Source organism: Saimiri boliviensis, chromosome 10 (assembly GCF_048565385.1).
Source record: "Saimiri boliviensis isolate mSaiBol1 chromosome 10, mSaiBol1.pri, whole genome shotgun sequence".
Classification (NCBI taxonomy): Eukaryota; Metazoa; Chordata; class Mammalia; order Primates; family Cebidae; genus Saimiri; species Saimiri boliviensis.
The window spans coordinates 7,558,440-7,581,445 of NC_133458.1; the positions used below are offsets into that span (position 1 = coordinate 7,558,440).

General features: G+C 44.6%; 1 protein-coding gene across 3 annotated transcripts in view; it reads left to right on the forward strand.

Moving 5' to 3' along the window:
• Positions 1-6,373: 6,373 nt before the first annotated feature.
• Positions 6,374-23,006, forward strand: part of RHEB (Ras homolog, mTORC1 binding) — a 47,730-nt gene continuing 31,097 nt past the window's right edge. Inside the window, exon 1 of one of the 3 annotated variants that reach the window (XM_039472661.2) lies at positions 6,374-6,812. In XM_039472661.2, the coding sequence (XP_039328595.1) occupies positions 6,761-6,812 (52 nt within the window). In that variant the 5' untranslated portion in view covers positions 6,374-6,760. Of the gene's footprint in view, positions 6,813-17,454; positions 17,668-23,006 lie in introns of those variants that run through there. The other 2 variants (XM_039472660.2, XM_039472659.2) reach the window with 2 other exon arrangements.

The following is a 23,006-nucleotide window of genomic DNA, read 5'->3' on the forward strand; positions in this document are numbered from 1 at the left end:
TTTGCAATTTTTCTAAAAATTGTATCTAAAAGTGTTCAAAAAAATAAAATTTATTAAAAATAAGAAAGAAATGTAAACGACATAGCAAACAGTTCCAATATATGGATCTTATTTGGATCCTAATTTGAACGAACAAATTGTAAAGAAAACTATGAAACCTGGCCAGGCATGGTGGCTCACATCTGTAATCCCAGCACTTTGGGAGTCCAAAGTGGGTGGATTACCCAAGGTCAGGAGTTTGAGACCATCCTGGCCAACATGGCGAAACCTCATCTATAGTAAAAATACAAAAATTAGCCGGGCATGGTGGCGGACACCTATAGTCCCAGCTACTCAGGAGGTTGAGGCACGAGAATCACTTGAACCCAAGTGGCAAGGTTGCAGTGAGCCTAGATTGTGCCACTGCACTCCAGCCTGGACAACAGAGCAAGACTCTGTCTCAAAAAGAAAAGAAAAATAAAGAAAACTATGAAACCTTAGGAGAAATTTGGCGTGGCGGCTCATGCCTGTAATCACAGCACGCCGGGAGGCCGTGGTGGGAGAATGGCTTGTGTCTAGGAGCTGAGACCAGCCTGGGCAACATAATTAGACTCCCATCTCTATTTTTATTATAAATAAAATTTTTAAAAAACACATGAGAATTTTGAATAGTCTGGATATTTGATGGTATTTAAGGATTCCTTAACTGGTCTCTGTGGCCCATGCCTGTAATCCCAGTACTTGCAGAGGCTGAGCAGGGAGGATTGCTTGAGGTCAGGAGTTTGAGACCAGCCTGGGCAACATAGTGAGACCCTGTCTCTACTAAAAATAAAACAAATTTTTCTAAAAAAAGTCCAGTGTGCCATCCATGGTGAAAAAGAAAAAGAAAGAAAAAGCATTTCTTAACTGGTTTTGTTTTCCATGTAAAAATGGTTGTTATATTTTTTAAGTCATCTTTCATAAAATACTGAAATATTTATGAATGAAATGTATAATATTTAGGATTTGCTTCAAAACAATCTATGACATGGGTGTGGTGGCTTACGCCTGTAATCCCAGCACTTTGGGAGGCCAAGGTGGGTGGATCACTTGAGGCCAGGAGTTCGAGACCTGCCTGGCCAACATGGCAAAACCCCATCTCTACTAAAAATACAAAAATTAGCTGGGCATGATGCCACACACCTGTAATCCCAGCACTTTGGGATGCCAAGGTGGGTGGATTACTTGAGGTCAGGAGTTCAAGACCAGCCTGGCCAACATAATGAAACCCTGTCTCTACCAAAAATACAAAAAATTAGCTGGGCACAGTGGTACATACCTGTAATCCCAGCTACCTGGGAGGCTGAGGTAGAAGAATCACTTGAACCTGGGAGGCAGAGATTGCAGTGAGCCAAGATCATGTCACTATACTCCAGCCTAGGTGACAGAGCCAAATTCCATCTCACAAAAAAAGAAAACCAAAAAACAGGATTGTCTGTGATTCTGTAAATGTTGAAGCAGGTGATGGGTGCGGCAGCTTATTGCACTGATACAGTTCTGATGCTTTTCAAAAAAAGAAAAGTTGGCAGTAAAATGTGTATATCATGTCAGTCTTCATGTTTTAGAGGCTTCCTTTTTAAACATCTTGCTATTTGTAAGAGACATTGTATCATTAGCAAGTATCTCAAAGTGTAGCTACATTTTGATAAGATATAGTCGTCAGAAATAGTAGATGTGAATTCATATTTTGAATGCTCATCTTGTCATATTTCATTTTTTTGGTAATTTTCTTGTCAGATATGATTAGACTGTAACGTTTACCTTTAATGTAGCTGCAAAGAGCTCATATAGGAAGAGGTGGCAGCTCTGCCATTTTTCTTAGTATATGCTTATATTGCATGTTTATTCTTATTTGCTAATTCACGGTTTCTTTGAAGGTAATCTTTTAGGCCAATGGCTGTTTTGTGAGGTTCAGTTTAATTTAGCAGAAATTAAGTAACGTTATTCTGTAGTTCCTCATAACCAGGCATGTGACAAGCGATACATAATAAAATTCTCAACACTAAACACTCAAGGCATTGGTGCTAAAGAGTGCTGTGGTGCAGTGGCTCAAATGGCTCATGGAAACCTCTGTTGAGATACAGCTACCAGTCATGACATGCCACCATCCATCATACAGACCCAGTGAGGGTGCTGTGGTCAGTCCATATATTACATATTAGCAAGGCTCAATTTTTTTGGTTTTAAAAATGTTTAAGATAGAAGTTCTATTTTGTTCCTGCACCACAATGGAAGAAACTCCCTGGGGGCCCAATATACTGCATAAAATCCATCACTAAGACAACTCTTCACATAGGAGATGACCCAATAGTGAATATGTTCCTCAAATGTTAATTATTAACATATCTTTCAGTGGTTTACAAACTCTGTGACTAAATCCACATCTAAGACACACTGAGGATCACGTGTGATGCAGGCATGAGCCATCACTTGCTTTATTGCAAGGACTGGGTCTCCTGGCTCTCCCTGCGTGTCTCCCAGGTGCCTCTATACAGGTTCTTAGGAACAGGTGCCACATGTTCTGCTCCAACCATTTTGCCTGGCCACTGCTACCAGCAACCTCAGGAGACTGCTGGGCTTGGCAGCCTGCTCCTGGTGAAGGCTCCTGCTAGAAGCATCCTGGTCTGGGGGCTGGGAGAGGCCAACTTCATTCACAGCCCAACGTTTAGAAACCAGATTTGAACTTTTAATGAAACTTTCTTGACAATTTGAGGATAGCTGATGTATTCGTTTCCTGTGGCAGCCATAACACAGTGCCTCAAACTGGGTGGCTTAAAACAAATTTGTTCCAGAAGCCAGAAGTTCGAAATCAAAGTGTCGGAAGGGCCCTGCTCCCTCTGAAGGCACTAGGAAAGGACATTTCCTTGCCTCTTTCAGGTTCAGGTAGCCTCAGGAGTTCCTTAGCTTTAGGCAATCTCACTCCGGTGTCTGCCTTGGTCTTCACGTTGACCATCTCTTGTGTGTGTGTCTCTTCTCACGAGGAAACCAGTCGTATTAGATCGGCCCACCCTGCTCCAATATGGTCTCAACTGATTACATTGCAATGGCCTATTTCCAAATAAGGTCACATCCTTAAAGGGCAGGACTTCAACATATCTTTTTTTCGGGGGCAATTCAACTTGTAACAGTTGAGAACCGTTTACAACTACTGTGTAACCCAGATCTGTCCTCAGATGACTTTGCTGAGCCGACCTTCTCTCACACACGCCCTGCCTCCATGGACTTAGGGCTGGCTTACTCCGCTTTCCCTTTTCTGGGATCACTCCACGCAACTCCACACCTCAGGGTTCAGACCAGACTGATCCCGAACGTCAGAGGGGGCAGAGTTTTCTTTCCTCCCAATGAAATTGAGAGGACTCACCTTCCCCAGGATGGCTTTCATCTTACAATGCTGAGGACAGAACACCAAAGAAAATCCTCTCCCATCCACAAAGGATCTGCCCCTTTGACTCCAATAAGATGACCACGTAATAGAATAACAGCTAGAATAACTTAGCATGCACGGTTTGATTTTGAATGATACCAATGTGCGACATAACAGATCAGTCTGATTTGGCTTATGCCAAGATTAAGAGGAGTCTTGTTCTTCTCCATTCTTCCCTCATCAAATGTTTTTAAAAATGAAACCACAAAATTCCTTCATGTCTACTTTCATTGGGGTCACCTTTTTCCACGTAAAAGAATGTCCTTTTTTTTTTTTTTGTAAAAACAATCACAGCAGTGGTTTTTCACTGTGATCTTAGTTTAACCCAATAGTAGGTGGGGGAAAGTTTTCTATCTTATCTCTGGTAATTAAAAAAAATTGTTGGAACTAGAAATCGGATATCATTGGGCTTGGAAATGCTCATAGAAAGTTAACAGAAACCCCATAATATCAGACAGTCCAAATTTCAAAAAACTTTGATAGCCACCAGCTGCCAGAGGTGTAGGCCAGCAGAGACCCCTCTGACAATCGACATGCTTAGTATGGGATGATAAGAATTAACAGAACCAATGCTGTGCTCTCTCTGGGAACTTAGGGAAGACACAGAGTTCTCAGTTTGCAGGGAAAGTGAACAGAAGTGGAAGTACACACAGAGAGAAGGCAGCATGCTGAGGCCTTGAGGAGCAGTTCCAGACGAGCAGGACCTGCTGAGAAGCTGACTGATGGCAGACCTTCCAGCTGCTGCAAAGTCAAAGGTGACAAGTTAGCCACTAATAAGGGAGCTACTTTGAATACAAAAGCAAGTCCATTTCTTCCAACCCTGTTCCTGTCTGGTTGCACTCAGTACTTCCATGTGAATTCAGACCATGAGTCCCTACTATTTTAGCTAATGTGAGCCGGTTCTCCCCTCTCCTCCCCTCCCCTCCCCTTCCCTTCTCTCTTAAGACAGGGTCTCACTTTGCCACCCAGGCTGAAATGCAGTGGCGCCTTCTCAGCTCACTGTAGCTTCAACCTCCTGGGCTCAAGTGAACCTTCCACCTCAGCCCTCCAAGTAGCTGGGACTACAGGCACACGCCACCATGCCTGGCTAATTTTTTTTTTTTTTTTTTTTTTTTTTTTTTTGTAGAAACAGGTTTTCGACATGTTGCCCAGGATAGCTGAGTCATTTCTTAAACCAAACACATTCTCCCCGCTCTGGAATAAAGGAATCTTCTAAACCTTTGGATCTTACGTTAAAGGGCTTTAAAGACAGCAATTGGAAAACTTCTTGAATGAGTTTGTCCTTTACGACCGTGCTTCACATCTGTATTACCAACATTCTCAGACTAGGGCAGTGCTTTCAAACTTGCTGAGGCAACCCAGGGCAAGAAACCTTACACTGAATCCCAATACACAAACATATGTAGCATATCTGTATGTATCTACACATGCACATACACATACTTAGCCTTACTCACTTTTTTAACTCACTGCTATGCTGATGAGGACATACGCAGTTTTCTATTCTGTTCTTTTTTTTTTTTAAAGGTAACACTAAACTGATTTTATAATGCAAGTTTAGTAGCATCTGTTCAAAAATACTGTGGTGAGGGTATCCAGATCCACAGGATAAAAACATGACCGTTTTACAGGAGAGTGCATTTTAAGACCTTTAGTTTTAAAATAGTTAAAATAACTATAGCATAAACCGCAACATTTCATGAAAACATAGAGCTTCTGGACATTGATCACTTCCGGCTGGCTGCCTGGGGCTTCCATCTGTAGATCCCCAAGAACACGAATGCACCCCCAGCCCCTGCTCCGAGTGCTTCCGTGGGAAAGCTGGAGGGAGTCGCCCTTGGACTGGGTGTTCCAGTTCGACTCCAGACACTCTAAACCTTCCTACGCTGGAATCCAAGGCCTGCCACTGAGCTTCCCGGGCTTCATGCCGCCCCACCGCTCGCTGGGAAAGGGCGAAGGGCCTTGCCCGGTTTCTGCAGGTCCCCACGGCCAAACAGCCAGGGCAGAACAAGGGCGGGTTCTCGGGCGCGGTGGAGCCTCTGCTACCTCGGCAAGCGCCAAACCCACCAGCAGCTACCACCCCTGGCCGGCCCGCCCGCCGACCCCTCAACCGCACCTGCGCCCCCGGCCCGGCCTCGCCTCCCTTCCCACGCCCCTCTGCCCGGCACCCCTGGGAAGGCTGTGCCCCCACCGCGGCCGGAGGTGTTCCCGACACCCGGCTCGGGCCTGCCCGCCGCACCAGCCGCCCCGGCGCTGGCGGAGAACCGGCTTCCCGCCCTGGCGCTGTTCCCGGAGGCGCGCCGAGCTGCGCGCGAAGCGAAGCGGAGCGGACACCAGAACCACGAGGCTCGCCCTGTTTTTAATGAAATTCCTAACACTTTGAATTAACGCAGACTCCATGCCTCCCACAGTCCTTCGGCCGTGGGTGACGCTTAGTCACCACCACCTACATCCTCAAACACAGACACGAACGCTAACGCTAACGCGGCACAAGAGGAATTTTCAAAAATGCCCCGAGGGAGGAGCCAGCCCACCCACAGCCCGCCCCGGCCACGCGCCTCGCGCCCTTCACGGGCTCAGCGGGCGCGAACCCGCCAACCGCTCAGCGTTCCGCCAATCACCACGCCTCCCACCTATTGCCCCGCCCTGCGCTCCGCCCCGGCCAATCATCAGGAAGCCACCGTTTGTATCTCCGCCTCTCCCGCCCGCCCCCAACCGGCTGGAAGTTTGAAGCCTTCAAACCTCGCCGGCGCCCAACGCCGCGGGAGCAGCGCGCCGTATTTTTAGCTCCCGGGCGAGCAGCCCCACCCCCTCCCGCCCCGCCTTTTCGCCTCCCCAATGGGAGACCGAGTTTCCGACACGTCATCGCGCGGCTGTGCAAGAGCCGCCCAATCGGCGCTCGGGGAGAATGGCGTAATTAAAAAGCGGCGGAAGAAGATGGGAGGGTCATGACGCAGCGAGTTTCAGTCGTGACTTTTCCGGGGGCATCGCGGCGTCCCCTTTTTTTCCCTTTAAAGTAAAACGTCGCCCCGACGCACCCCCCGCGTATTTCGGTGGGCGGAGGCGGCGGGCCGCGGCGCGCGGAGGGGCGCCGCTGACGCGGGCCGGTCACGTGGGCGTGTTGTGGGGGGAGGGGCGCCGCCGCGCGGTCGGTTCCGGGCGGTTGGGAGCGCGCGAGCGAGCGAGAGGCAGCCGCGCCCGCCGCCGCCCCTGCTCTGTATGCCGCTCTCCCCCGACGCGGCCGCCGCCGATCGCAGCAGCAGGAGCCGCCGCCGCCGCGGTTGATGTGGTTGGGCCGGGGCTGAGGAGGCCGCCAAGATGCCGCAGTCCAAGTCCCGGAAGATCGCGATCCTGGGCTACCGGTCTGTGGGTGAGTGGCCGGTGGCCGCGGGGCTTCCTCGCGCCGCCCGGGCCGGGGCCTCGCCCGGGCGCCGGGTCGTGCCGGGCCTGCGAAGTTTGGAGCCGGCGCGGCCTGTGGCGGGGCGGGCGGGGGCCGCGCGTTTCGTAACCACCATTTTGAGCGGAGGTGGCGGCGGTCGGGGCGGCGTCCGCGCGGGGCGAGGAGCTGCGGGAGCCGGGCGCCCTCCGCGGGCCGGGCAGGCAGGTGGCGGCGGGGCGGAGGGCGTGGGCGGCGCGGGGCGGGGGCCGCCGCGGCGCGTGGGGCTCGCCTGGGGACGCGAGGCGGCGCCGGGGAGCCGCGCGGGAGGCTCCCGCGAGGACGGACTGAGACCTGCCTCCGCGCCCTCGCCGTGGGCGCGCGTGACCGGGGCTGGCGGTCTCCCCCAGCCCGCCCCCGGGGCGAGGGAAAGAAAGTCCGTGGGATTTTAACAAAGGAAGTGGCGCCTCGGCTTCCTTCCGCCTGCGGTGAAGTTTACCCTTGCGAGGAAACCCGGAGACTTAGAGGACGTTTGGGCGCCGAACGCAAGTTTCTCCCTGGGAGGCGCCCGGGGTGCTGCTGGCGGCCGGGGCGGGAAGGCAGGGAAGGAGGGGCGTCCGCGCTCGCGGTGCCCTATTTTCCCCGGGAAGGAATAGGGTCAGGTACTGAGAGCCAGGCTGTCGAAGTCCTTCCAGAGTCTTTTTGTTGCTCCCCAAAGCGTTGGTAGACGTTTGGAGCGCTTCCTGGCAGTCGCCGTCTTGCCGAGAAGGTGGCCGAGGGTCGGGCGGCGGGGGCGGACGGGCGGCCGCGGAACGAGCGGTTTCCCGTCCTATGGGAAGGCAGAGCGATCGAACTTGGCCGCGCTTCGGGGAGAGGCGGTATTGTCTCTGCATCCGGAAGCCTGGAGAAATTACGGTCGTCTTTTGGTGCTGCTCTGAAGTGACTCTCTATGGAAGACGTACACTGGGCCGCAGTTGGGGGGATGGGGAGGCGAAAGCGAGGGTTCAGAGGCTCCGGCGTTGCGGAACGGGCTGACGATACCTGCGGTGGAAAGCGAGTACCTGCCCGCCGCCCGCTGGGTGGACTCCCCTGCTGCGCCTTCCGCGGCCGCTGCCGGGCGCTGTGCTCTCTGTCTGCATGCTTACTCATCCTTTTACCGCCGCTCTCCGTCGAGGGTAGCGGGGCGGGAGCATCAAAGGCTGAAAGAAGCTGGGCAAGAGATGCGGAGTACCGAAAGTCGCAGGGGAACTCCTGTGCGATGCAGTGCTGAATCAGAAGGGATGAATAGGTGTGGCAGCTTTGACAGCTGCAGCCAGAAAGTAGCCACGAGTCCAATGGAGGCATTCAAAGTCACTAACTGTTCAAATATCAACGTGGAACCTGGAATCCAACCTTGATCGGCAGCCTGATCCATGCTCTTGTTTCTGATCTCTTGATTTCCTCCTCTGCATCTTGCGGAGTTGGGACCGCGAGGTATCCTGGCTCTTGGGTGAGCCCTCCGTGTACTTATCGCTAAGTATTTTGAAAATAGTAGACCCTGATAATCACGTTATAAGCCACAGTTACCTCGGCTACCTGATTTCAATGCAAGAGAACGATCCAAAGATCTTGATTTACCCTTTTTAAATGTTGAAATGGTAGTTTTAGTCTTGAGTGAGCAGGTCTAGTGTTTCGTCACTTTTTTTGCTAAAGAAGTTCCTTGTGTCCAGTTGAAATCCATTCTGTTTTATCTTCCCTCTAATTAGCGTCCTACTGAGGGCGGAGATGTGACAGGCCACCCCTTAGCCTTCTCTTAACAAACGTCTATTTTAAACTGCTGCTTGTTAAATACTTTGCTAACTTAGTCTCCGGTGGGATACAGGGTAGCTTTTATTCCCTATTTTCTGTCTTTAGTATTTCTTGTTTCTGCAACCTACTCCACTTCTCCATATTTGTTTTCAAGTGCAGTCATGATTAAACGATTTTGGAAAGGTTAGGTTGCTTCCAATCTTGCGTTTAACTTTTTTTTTTTTTTTTTTTTGAGACGGGAGTCCTGCTCTGTCACCCAGGCTGGAGTGCAGTTGGCGTGATCTCGGCTCACTGCAACCTCCGCGTCCCGGGCTCAAGCGGTTCTCCTGCCTCAGCCTCCCGAGTAGCTGGCATTACAGGTGTGCACCACTACACCTGGCTAATTTTTGTGTTTGTTGTAGAGATGGGGTTTCACCACGTTGGCCAAGCTGGTCTCAAACGCCTGACCTCAGGTAATCTGTCCACCTCGGCCTCCCAGAGTGCTGGGATTACAGGCGTGAGCCGCCACGATCAGCTGCATTTGATTTTAAAGGGTATTGTGAGCCAGGATATTGTGTAGTTTGTGCAGCCTTTCTTAGGTTAAGGAGATCGGGTTTGGACAGCAGGATTCTAGTAAGCCACCCTTTTGAGAATTACTTGGTACGCTCACTTCTAGGATCTTAACTGGCATATTGGCTTGCAACTGGTGCTGTACCAGAGAAATTTGAGTACATGTTTTTCTAGGTTGTGACATTTTGTGATACTGAGCTGTTTTTTCTTGTATTCTGGGGATAGAGTCACGGAAGAGGCCTCCACACCTTAGAATGTTCTCTGGATTAAATACATTAAGCCAGTTTGACTAGTAGGATACTTGTCGTTTGGACTTTGTCATGCTACAACTTCATTTTTAAAGTTGTCTTCAGATAAAACAACAAAATGTTTGTTTTACTACTTAGCTTTCAATTTTTCCTTTTTTTTTTTGGAGTGTTGACAGAACTACCAATAGGGAACATAAAATTCTCAGGTAATTTATACAACTCTCTCTCCTACCTCCTGTACTTTTCCTGTTATTTACAGTGTTAAAACTTTTAAGGACACGTCACCTGTAACTCTGGGAGTCTGGCTTTCAGGGAGTGCTTTGTATTAACTGTTTCTGTGGTGGCCAAAAGTACCGGCTCCCTGACATTCCCTTGTTTCTGCCACAATGAAGTAGTCCTGCAGTAGGAAGCGACTAAACCTAATCGAGTTAAAGTGGTGGTGGTAGGAAAACTCTCCGGTCTGGTACATCTTTCACTGGGATTTTACCTGTACAGAGAGCTTTGGTAACCTATTACCTTTAGACTGTATTCAAAAGCTGGTTGTCATATATAAGCCTCTTTTATATGGTTAATAAGAGGGATGGCATCACAGGCATGTGAAAGATCATGGGGGAAAATGAAGCAACTTTGTGGTTTGGAAGAAGGTAATTCAGCAAAAGTACTCAAATTATTACTTTGTCAAAATGTTTTAGGTAGTATTTAGATACTTCTTGAGGAAAGATGTCATTAAATATTTGGTTGTTAACCAGTAGAATACAATCAAACTGTATTCTGACTTGCTGTTTATTTTTAAGTTAACCTATCATTTGTTGACACTTTTAATTAAACAATTGAAAGGCAAAACAGTATTTGCCATGTATGAAATCTAGTATGTGAAATTGCACATGCAGGTGCTTAATATTCTGATGTTGTATACTTATGAATGGGGGTAGTCCCGAAGTGGCCACTTTGTATTGAAACTTGAAATTGCTATTTTTCAGATTCGTTCATTGTTCTGTACAGGAGTGGAATCAGAATTCAGATTTCTAATTATGACTTTGGTGTCCATATGGGTTATATCTCTCTGTACTTCATCACCCCAAAGAGAAACCCTGCACTCATTAGCTTCCACTCTCCATCCTGCTCCCCCTTATCCCCTGGCAACCGTTAATCTTTCTGTATCTGTGGATTTACTTACTTTGGCCATTCCATGTATATAAGAACGTATATATGTGGTCTTTGGGGGCTGGTGTCTTTTACTTAGTATAATATTTTCAAGCTTCGTCCATGTCGTGGCATGTGTTGCTGCTTCCTATTTAGTGATGACTAATATGTGAGCATACCATATTTTTTCTGTGCATTTGTCTATTGGATATGTGGGTTGTTTCTATTTTTTTGGCTATTATTTTTTACTTATTTACTTTTTTGAGGCAGGTTCTTGCTCTGTTGCCCAGGCTGCAGTGCAGTGGAGTTGTCATGGCCCACTGCAGCCTCAACCTCTTGGATTCAAGTGATCCTTCCGCCTCACCCTCCCGAGTAGCTGGGACTCCAGATGTGTGCCATCATGCCCAGCCAGTTTACTTTTTGTAGAGAAAGGAACCTCGCTCTGTTGCCCACACTGGTCATGACCTCGAGCAGTCATCTCGCCTCAGCCTCCCAGTGTTGGGATTACAGGTGTGAGCCGCCACTTGCAGCTCTCCTTTCTGGCTACTATGAGTAATAATGTTTTGAACATTTCTGTACAAGCTTTGGTGTAGACATATGTTTTCATTTCTCTTGCATGCATTCCTAGGAGTGGAATTGCTGGGTCATTATGGTTAACTCTGTGCTTAACATTTGGAAGAACTGTCAAATTGTTTTCCAGAACAGCTGCTGATTTTATATTGCCATCAGCAATGTATGGAGGTTTAATTTTCTACACGTTCTTGGCAACATTTGTTACTGTCTTTTTCGTTTTAGCCATCCTGGTGGGTGTGAAGTGGTATCATAGGATTTGCAAATAATTCCTCCTGTCAGTGGGTTGTCCTTTTACCTTCTCGATGGTGTCCTTCAGAGCAAAAAGTTCGATATGTCTATTTTTCTTCTGCCACTTAGCTTTTGGTGTCACATCTTAGAAGCCATTGCCTAATTTAAGTCAGACTGCTGCTAACTGTGAGAATGCAAACTACTGAGTCCTTTTAACATGAATTGCTTGATAGATTTAGAAATATAATCTCATATTTTGAAGGTCCTAGAATACCAGTTTAGTATTTTAATTTTCTTCAATATGTTGGGCTTCTGGTTACAAAAAAAAAAAAGAATGAGTTCCGTGTAGGATTGGAGTTTTAAATTTAAACCTGTGTTTGTTTAGAGCGGAAGTGCTAGAAAAGCCTTATATTGTGCCCCTATGGGCAAGTTAAGAAAGCAGGACAAATTAAAGATACTGATAGAATTCACTCCTAAGTGTCACGCTTGCTCGGTTCGTGTCTTATCTGTAGTGGAATTGAGGTCTTCCTCCCCCCCATTTCTCTTTTTGCAGAAGGACTCCTCAGGAACATTTGAAAGTGAAGTCGGTGTTTTAGCAAGATACGTAATCCTGCCTTTTGCAGGATTGAGAGTCGAAAGTTAACTACCTGATGGCATAGTACTTACTTTGTGAATGGGGGTGCAAATACGGGCTTTTACAGTTAATACAGTTTTATTAGATGAAATGTTTTTCTGAGACTTCTGTGTCTTAGATATAAATGTGTCTGGCTATTTTGCTAGCTTTATTTTATTTTTTTATTTTTTGAGGCGGAGTCTCACTCTGTCACCCAGGTTGGAGTGCAGTGGCCCAGTCTCAGCTCACTGCAGCCTCAACCTCCCAGCCTCAGTGATCCTCCCACCTCAGCCTCCCAAATAGTTGGGACTATGGGTGTGTGCCACCATGCCCTGGCTAATTTTTTTATTTTTATTTTTTTGTAGAGATGAGGTCTCACTTGTTGCCCAGACTGATCTTGAACTCCTGGACTCAAGGACAATTCACCCACCTCAGCGTCCCAGAGTTCTGGGAATAGAAGCATGAGCCACTGTACCTGTATTTTGCTGGCTTTAAAATCTCAATTACATTTGGCATTTGTTTGAAAGAGAACATTTGGGCCAGGCCCCAAAGATTGAATCACTGCAGCTGTTGGTTGAAGAGGACAGTTTGTGAGTGTTATGTGTTATTCAAATAGGTGCTTATTAAGTGTTTGAATAAATTCTCTACTTTGTACCGGTCACAAAACCTAGGACAGTTATAATCCTTGCCCTCAAGGAGCTTCAGTCTAGTTGAGGAGTGACAGGAACCTGTTCCTGCTACTGAGAATAGTAATTGTTGGTGCTTTTGAAGCATTTACTGTTATGGGGTACAGTCCTAAATAATGCACATATATTAATAGCCTTTAAACTCAGGTAGGTACAGTTCTTACACGTATTTTGCATATAAGGAAAGTGAAGTACAGAAAGCTTTTATGACTTGCCCAGTGTCAAACTGTTGTTAAGTGACAAAGCCAGGGTTTGAACTCAGGCAGTGGCTCCAGAGCAGGCAGTCTTTAACCAGCTGCTACACGTATTGTTGTTTAAATACAACTGGGGTAAGTGCTTGAGAGAAGTAATCAAAGGCAGGGCTAACTTGACCGTCAGGTGGGTGGGGGTGGTGGGAGAATTGTCTTTAAGGAAAAGGCAGTGTGGCTTACTGAGTGAATAAGGCTGAGGTGTGAGTAAGGAGGAAAGTCAGGACTTAGGTGTGCCAACTGTCCATCTGCCCTGTGAAAAGTTTTGGACTTTTTCCTAGAAACTGTGGTAAGTGACTGAAGGGTTTTAAGCAACAAGTAAGATGATGATCCGTACCAGGGACTGGCGGACTCATTCTGTAAAAGGCAGATAGTAAATATCTCAAGCTCTGCAGGTGATGTAGCCTCTGTTACATTTATTCAACTTTGCCTTTGTAGGACAAAAGCAGCCACAGACAATACATCAACGAGTGAGTGTGGCTGTGTGCCAGTAAAACTTTATTTATGGATAGAACACTGGAATTTCATCTGATTTTCATGTATCATGAAATACTGTTTCTTTTTCCAACCACTTGAAGATGAAAACTGCATTTTTAGCTCATAGACTGTACAAAACCAAAACAGGCTATGGGCCAAATTTGGCCCCTGGTCTGTAGTGTGCTGATCCTGGCTTGTATTCCTCCTGCTGTTCTGTGAAGTGGGTGAGGGTAGTAAGAGAGTTGAAATAGGAAAACCAGCCAAGGCACAGAGTAGATGAGATGAAGAGGACACACATTTGAGATTTCATTAGAGGGAGAATGGACAAGGCCCATGTGGGAGCTGTGGAGTAGCCTTCAGATTTCTCATGTGAGTGCGGGAGCAAAAATCAGAAATGATGAAACAGGACCAAGTTTAAAGGGTGGACCAGATTCATTTCCACACCTGCCAGATCCACACACTTGCCTTGCTTTCTGGCCACGGAGGCCTTGGAGACCACCCACACAGTGCACAGTTCCCATGATCCCCGAGACAGGTGGCTGTGCCTACAACTAGGGTTCTGAGGGTTTGCCGCTCCTGGGTCCTTGCGTTGCCCAAGGATTTGGCCAAGCATACCCTCACACTGCAGGATTGTTGCCCCAGAGACAAATGAGGTTGCTGGACCCAGGTGGTCCCCCACACTGACGTTGCCCACTCAGGCAGGCCGTGTCTTACTACAAGGATATTTGTCATTCCTGCTTGCAGGGAAGTGGAGTTGGGCTCTGTCTCTAGATCTTTGCATTCTGCATAACTGTGCTACACAAACGTGTATATGATTTATAATAATAAATTGCTTTCTTAATCTAACCATGTTTCTGGATGAGGAGTGTCATAAGAAATTTGACTGCCTGCAAAATGAGCCTACCTTCAACTGTTTTTTAGACTTCCGTGGAAGTATTTCTGTAACACAAATTTAGGGAGCTAAATTTTTACAAATAATATCCTGTTCCCTTAAATGATGAAATGGGGCAGCATTGTCCAATAGAAACATAATCTGGCCTCACGCAGTGGCTCACACCTGGAATTCCAGCACTTTGGGAGCCGAGGTGGGTGGATCACTAGAGCTCAGGAGTTTGAAAACAGCCTAGGCAACACAGTGAAACGCTTTCTCTTCAAAAGTGGGAGGCTGAAGTAGGAGGATCACTTGAGTCCCCGGAAGTTGAGGCTGCAGTGAGCTTTGATCGCACCACTGCACTCCAACCTGGGCAACAGAGCAAGATACTGTCTCAAAAGAAAAAACCCCAAAAGTATAACCTAATGTAATTTTATATTTTTCCAGTAGCCACATTTAAGTTAAAAAGAAATAGGTGAAATTAATATACTTAATTTAACTCAGTATGTTCAAAATACTATCATTTCAACACGTAAAGGATACTGTTGATATTTGTATATTTTGTCATACTTATACAATGACACACCTCGGCCGGAATGGAGCACATTTCAGGTACTCACTGTTCATGTGTGGTTACTGGCTGCCATATTGGACAGCCCAGATATTGTGAGGAGTGAATTGGTGTTGATAATGAGGTCAGTGCGGATTTTAAGAACTTTGGAAGAATTTATCTTTATAAAATATGAATGGTTTTAACCATTCCTGCTGACGGATGAGTGTACTCTATTGCGTATCTCATTTTCCTCATATTCTGTCGTTACTAGTTTTGATTAGTCTTAAATGTCATGTTCTTTAGTATGTTAAGAATTTGAGAATTTTTGTCTTTGCTTTTCTCTAGCTCCTTCCCACCCTTACCTGTATCCTGGGTCCTCTCTCCAGATTGGGCCACAATTCTAGGAAAACTCATTCTTCATTGTTGCCAAACATTTAATTTCCTGCATTTTATCAGGGCTATTGTTGCCTTCCACCTCAACTTTATCTTTAAACCATCCTATGGAAATGAATACCTCATTTTTACAGTTTTCAGGGAAACAGTTTTATGACCTTTCTGGGTAGCACTTTATTTTTCTTTAGTTTAATAATCCTGTTAATAAAATTCTTCATTTATGTAACTCAGTGCTTCATGTTTTATAATTAAACATATTTCTTATTTTCCTCAGTAGTATGTATCTGGTAACATAATAATTGGCAATAGGGTTACCTGTAAGTATTTGAATGAGTAATAATTTTATCAACTAGTTTTACTTATTCTACCTTGCCTTTGTCACAATAATAATAATTGCACTTTAATTTCTTCCTTTGTTAAAATCTCCCACCATCTCTTTTTAAAATTGGGGAAGGGACATGAGAAAGAACAACATAATGTCCACCCTGCTTAGCTCAGAGGAACAAGCGAGATCATTCATGTGAGAACGTTTCGTAAACTCTAACGGTGTCTCAGTTTGGCAAGTTTGTTAAATAATTAAAATGTGTATGTTCTGCGCCACACACTCTCATCTGACTATATGATGGACATGTGGGGATTGGTATTCAGACTAGAATCGTAAACACCTTTTCCAAACACTTTCTTAGTGGTGCGCACGTGTGTGTGTGCGTGCACGTGTGTGTGTGCGTGTGTGTAATATATGTAGACACAGCACAACACACGTCACCCCTCACTTTTGGAAAAGCAACAACCACCAATCCTACTGTAGGGGAACTACACATTACTTACTAGAGTGGGTGCATGCGATTGTTAAGTATATGATTGGCACTGTGTGTCATATAAGGAACACATGGAACAGAAACCTTTATGCAGTTCATTATTATTCCAGCCTTTTAACAATGGTGTTAGATTCAGGTTTTATTTATAACCCAGGTGAGTCTGCAGTCTCTTTCTGCCGTTTGCAAACTGGTGTGTCTGTTCTATTGTTAGTCCCGGATGAGGCACTCTCCTGGTATTCTTGTGCTTGCCCTGTGACTGTCTTGAGCCTGCAGAATGCAGTAGAGATGGTGATGTGCCAGTTCCAAGCTTTAAGCCCTAAGAAGTTGGCAGCTTCTGCTTTTGTGTTCTTGGAAGCCTCAAGTGACATGCAGGAGACGTTAGGAGAAGACACAGCAAAAGGGAGAATGCCTTGCCTTCCCAGCTGCAGCCCCGCAGCCCACCAGATAAAGGCAGCCCAAAGAGGAAACAACAAGTGAGCCCAGCCTTGACAGTAGAAACATGAGCACGTGAAATGGGTGCTGTCAGTCACTCAGCTGTGGGGTGTGGTCTGTAATACAGCTGTGGGTAGCTAAAACAGTTAATTTTTTGCTATAGGGGTATATGTATGTGTTTGTTTTTGTTGTGTTTAGACTTTAGTTGAAATAGTTACTGTATGTCATCTTTCAGATTAATTTATTAGGTATAATCCTGAAAATACATTTTTTTAATCCTAAGCAGATTATTTCTGCCTAAGAGCAGTTACTGATAGTATTGCTAATATTAATAATAATGAGATTTGTTGAGCACCATACTACATACCAGATGTTTTGTAGGTATTTTCATTTAATCCTCACAAAGCACCTTATAGAATAGGTACTATTATTATGTCCATTTTACAGACAGGGAAAAGGACTCAGGAAAACTGCCCAAAGTCACAAAGCTAATGACATGGTGGTTACCATGTCATACTCTTTAATAAAAAATAGTGGGCTGGGTATGGTGACACACACCTGTAATCCCAGTGCTTTGGGAAACCAAGGTGGGAGGATCATTTGAGACCAGCAGTTTGAGGTTACCGTGAGCTATGATCCTGCCACTGTACTCCACTCCACCTTGGGCAACAGAGCGAGACCCTGCCTGAAAAGGGGGAAAAAAAAAAGTAAATGCATCATCTTCTTTTTTTTTTTTTTTTTTTTTTTTAAGTTTTTTGGGAGGCCAAGGCAGGTGGATCACTAGGTCAAGAGATCAAGACCATCCTGGCCAACATGGTGAAACCCCATCTCTACTAAAAATACAAAAATTAGCTGGGCATGTTGGTTCACCTGTAGTCCCAGCTACTCTGGAGGCTGAGGCAGGAGAATTGCTTGAACCTGGGAGGCGGAGGTTGCAGTGAGCTGAGATTGCACCACTGCACTCCAGCCTGGCGACAGAGCAAGACTCTGTCTTTTTAAAAAAAAAAAAAAAAAAAAAAAAAAAAATTAGGTTTATTGAGGTGTAATTTACATGTAACAAAGTATTTTTTAAGGGTAGAGTTGGGTGAGTTTTGACAGATTTATTCACCTGTGTAACCTCTGACTTTATCAAAACAGGGAACATTCCATCATCCCAAAAAGTTCCGTCATGTCCCTCACACGCTACCCTGGCCCCCTGGGAAGCACTGATCTGCTCTCCATCATTCTGGGTTAGTTTTTTTTACCCTAAAATTTCACATAAATTGAATCATACAATATATACTCACTTTTGTATGTCAGTTAGTATAATGTTTTGAGATTCATCCATAGTGTTGCATGTATAGTTTCTTTTTATTGCAGAGTAGGATTCTGTTGAATGGATATACCATTCTGTTGAATGGATTCATTTGTTTATTTGATCACCTGTTAGTGGATGTTTCGGTTATCCCAGTATTTATTAAGAATAAAGCTATTATGAGTATTTGTAAATGTCTTTGTGGACACATTTCTCTTTGGTAAATACCTAGGAGTGAGATGCTGAGTCACATATACGTCAAGTGTATACTTTAGGAGAGACCACCAAACTTTTCCAAAACATTTTGACCATTTTATGCTTCCACTAGCAGCAGATGAGAGCTTTGGTTGCTGCCTGCCCATCCTCCCTGATACTTGGTATTGGCGGCCTTTCTAACTTCTAGCCATTCTTAGATTGTGGTTTTATTTGAATTTTCTTAGGTTGTGGTTTTATTTGAATTTTCCCACTGACTAAGAACGTTGGACATCTTTTCATATACCTACTGGTAATTTGCATATCTTGGTTTGTGAAGTGTCTATTCAAGTCTTTTGCCTAGATTATCTGATGATTCTTCTTGAATTACATATTCTGAATAAAAGTCCTTTTTCAGGTATATATCATGAATATTTGTTTCCTGGTGCTTGAGAGAACAGAATAAGTTTGTAATTTTGATGAAACTCGGTTTATCATTTTGTTGTTGTTTTTGGTTTATTTTATATCATTTCAGGAATCTGTCTACCCGAAGATCATAAAGTTGGGTCTTTTTGTTTGTTTTTATCTTTAAGCTCTGTTGAACTTAAAGTTTTTTCCTGTTTTCTTCTAGAAGTTTTCTAATTTTAGCTTTCATATTTAGGTCTCTGATAGCTAGTTAATTTTTATGTATGAAGTAAGGGTAAAGATTTTTAAAAAAAGAAAAAACTTGAGGTCCAACACCTGTAAAAAGAAAGGAAAAATAAAAACTGAGAAAATTTCTTCTTTTTGATGTAGCATTCAACAGGTTTCAGGTTTTGACAAGTCTACAGTCATCTACATCCACAAGCAGGATGTAGAACAATTCATTGTTTCAAAAGTACCCTGTTCCCGTTTCTAATGAGCCCCTTACCCCTTTGTGTTTTCTGTCCTATAGTTTTGTCTTTATCAGAATGCCAAATAAATGGAACCATATATTATGCAGCTTTTTGTATCTAGCTGCTTAGCACATGCATTGGAGATTTATTCATGTGTATATATGCCAGCATTTAATTCCTTTGTACTGTTGAGTAGGACAGTTGATCCTTGAACAACACAATTTGAAATGCCGGGGTCCACTTATAGGCAGGATTTTTTTTTCCCCCCTCAACCAAATGCAGTTGGAAAATATAGTATTCCTTGGATGCAAAGCCTGCATGTAGGGAGGGCCGACTTTTCCTATGTGCAGGTTCTGCAGAGTGAAAAGCAGGAATTCATCATGCTCTGATTTTGGTATACTTGGCATTCTGGAACCAGTTTTCCTTGTACATCAAGGGATGCCTGTATCCCTTTGGGTGGATTTAACATAATTTCTTTATTCACCTTAAAGGGACATTTGGTTTGTTTTTACTTCAGGGCAGTTATGAGTAAAGCCAGTATAAACATAGAAATACGGGTTTTTGTGTTGATCATAAATTTTCATTTGTCTTCAATAAATATCTAGGAATGAGATTGCTGGGTCCATATGTGTAGGTTAAGCTTTTACTGAACTTGCCAAATTGGCTGCACCATTTTGCATTCCCACAGGCAATGGGTGAGTACATCCTAGCAAGCACTGGGATGACCAGTATTTTTTATTTTAGCCATTGTAATTAGGTGTGTAGTATCTCATTGTAATTTTTTTATTTACATTTCCCTAATGGATATTGATGTTAAAAGCATCTTTAATGTGCTTTGCCATTTGAATATTTTCTTTATTAAATTGTTAGATCTTTTGCTCAGTTTTTTTAGTTGGATTGTTTTTTGTTGAGTTATGAGAGTTAAACATGGTCTGGATATGGGTCCTCTGCACATGCATTCTCGCAGTCTGTGGCCTGTCTCTTCATTCCCTTAACAAAGCTGTTAGTACAGTTCTTAATTTTGATGAAGTCCAAGATGTTATTTTTTTCTTTCATGGATTGTACTTTGGATTTTCTACCTAAGAATCTTCACTCAACTCAAGGTTGCAAGGATTTTTTTTCCAGTGCTTCTTTTAGAAGTTTCATAGTTGTTACATTTAAGCCTATGATTTTTCTGTTTTTGAAGACAGAGTCTTTTTCCATCACCGAGGCTGGAGTGCAGTGACATAATCAGTTTGCTGCAGCCTTGACCTCCCAGGCTCAAATGACCCTCCCACCTCGGCCTACCCAGTAGCTGGGACCACAGGAGCACACCACCAAACCTGGCTCATTTTTTGATTTTCTGTAGAGATGAGATTTCGCTATGTTACCCAGGCAAGTCTTGAATCCTGAGCTCAAGCAATATGATCTATTTTGGATCCTGTACAGTTTTATAGGATAAAACCAAGGTTCTCTCTTTCTCTGTCTTTTCTATTTTTATTTTAAAATTTTTTTGTAGAGACTGGTCTCACTGTGTTACCCAGGCTTGTCTCAAACTCCGGACCTCAAGCGATCTTGGCACCTTGGCACCAGAGTATTGAGATTACAGGCATGAGCTACTGCGCCACCTCTTGTTTTTTTTGACATCAAGTTGTTTCTGCACCATTTGTGAAAAAAGACTGTTCTTTCTCCCTTGAATTACCTTTGCGGCTTTTTTGAAAATCAATTGATCATACATATGTATGCTTCTATTTTGGGAATGTGCATTTTCCTCTGTTAATCTGTGTCTGTCCTAACGCCAGTACCACACTGTCTTAACTCCTTTAGGCTCCTTTTAAGTCTTGAAGAATCAGGTACATACTTTGTTTCTTCCTAAGGTTTTCTTACTTTTTCTAAGAGATTAATTTTTTCCTTTTTTTTTTTTTTTTGGTTTGTAATAAGTACCTATTTTTAAGTACGCTAAAAAAAAAAAAAGTCCAGGTTTTATTTCTAGTCCATTTTTCAGAATTGCATTCTCACCCTCCTAATATTTCATCCACTCATGTCCCTCTCCTGACTGGAAAACCCTTTGTGGCTTTTGAAAGAAAATCTTCAGCATGTTTTTTTTTTTTAAAGACATTTTCAGGCCAGGTACAGTGGGTTCACACCCATAATCCCAGCACTTTGGGGAGACAGAATGGGCGCTTGAGCCCAGGTGTTCAAGACCAGCATGGGCAGCATGGTGAGACCTGTCTCTATAAAAAAAACTTGATGGGCATGGTGGGGACACCCCTGTAGTCCCAGCTACTTGGAAGACTGATGGTTGACCTCCCTTCAACCCAGGAGTTGGAGGCTGCAGTGAGCTCTGATGGCACTATTGCATTCCAGCCTGGACAACCGAGGGACAGCCTGTCTCCAAAAAAAGACACTTTGAAAGTGGGGGAGGGTGGTATTTGAGTTTTCACAATTAATACCTTTCTCCCTGTTGAGACTACAGGGTCCATGTAGGTTTCAGTCAGGTATTTTATACTGACTCTTCCAGAATTACACATGGAGTAGTACTTAAGTCGGTGTTTGTGGATTCAAGGTGTTGGTCATAATTTGGGAAAAGTTTGATTGACTATGGGATTGTGGTACAGAATTGAATAACTGTTTACTGAATATGTGAGGGGTGCCAGGTACTGTGCTTTATATCTGTGATTTCATTTAATCATCACAATGCGGAAAGATTTTGAAGCCCAGAGGGCTTAACTTCGAGACACAGCTAGGATTCACACCACAATCTTGCCCACTGTCCTGTTTTTTTTTGGTTTTGTTTTGTTTTGTTTTGTTTTTGTTTTTAAGTGGAGTCTCGCTCTTGTTGCCCAGGCTGGAGTGCAGTGGTGCAATCTCAACGCGCTACAACCTCCACCTCCCGGATTCAAGTGATTCTCCTGCCTCAGCCTCCTGAGTAGCTGGGATTACAGGCTGCGCCACCATGTCCCCCTAATTTTTGTACTTTTAGTGGAATTGGGGTTTCGCCGTGTTGGCCATGCTGGTCTCAAACTCCTGACCTCAGCCTTTTTTTTTTTTTTTTTTTTTAGGTTAGAGTTTCCCTCTTGTCACCCAGGCTGGAGTACAATGGTGCAACATCAGCTCACTGCAAACTCCACCTCCCAGGTTCAAGCGATTTTTGTGCCTCAGCCTCCCTAGTAGTTGGGATGGGATTACAGGCTTGTGCCACCACGCCCAGCTAATTTTTTGTATTTTTAGTAGAGACGGGGTTTCACCAGCTGGTCTCGAATTTATGAGCTCAGACAATCCACCCACCTTGGCCTCCCAAAGTGCTAGGATTACAAGTGTGAGCCACTGTGCCTGGGCTATTGTGTTTATTTTTTAATGTGTTTCTCCCCATTAGAATGTATGTATCAAGGAAGGGATTTTTGTCTGTTCACCAGTGTATTCCTGTGCTTAGAATTGTGCCTTGCACTTAATAGCCATTTAACAGATATTTGAGGAAATGAATGAATTAATCCATAGTCAGAGTTTTGAAAACTTGGGATTCAGAATGGAATGGAATGTTGCCATGCGGGGAACTGTAAAAAATCCAGCTGTTAGGAGGTAGAACTGGGAGAAGGGACGATTGAAGACTTAATCTCCTTGTTCTACAAAGCGGGTTCTGTCTGTAACTGATGAAACTAGGTAGAGGTTTAAGTGAATATGTAACCAAGTTGGCGGGAAGAAACCTAATAGCTAGCTGTCCTGTGAGAATGTCGTCATTTAGTCAGTAGGGAGCTAAACATCCAGAAGTCACAGCTTGCCTCTTGCCTCTGGCCAGTAGCTTTTCAATTGTTTCTTTTCAAGAGAGGGTCTCACTCTGTCACCCAGGCAGGAGTGCAGCCTCCACCTCCCGGGCTCAAGTGATCTCCCACCTCAGCTTCCCAAGTACCTGAGAGCCTAGGTGTGTACCACCACACCCCACTAATTTGTTTGTATTTTTTATAGAGACAGAGTCTCCTCACCATGTTACCCAGGCTGGTCTTGAATTCCTTGGCTCGAGCAATCTGCCGCCTCAGCCCAGCCTCCAAAATTGCTGGGATTACAGTTACTATATCCTTTCAATTCAGTGGTACTCACTGAATTCTATTCTGCAGGTTTCGTTGATGTTTACTTACTTTCATCGACGTTTCTCCTAAAGTTGGAGAGCTGCTTCTCTTCCTTAATTGCCTCCAGTACTTTAACCTCTATTTACTGGACCTTTTCCTTGAAG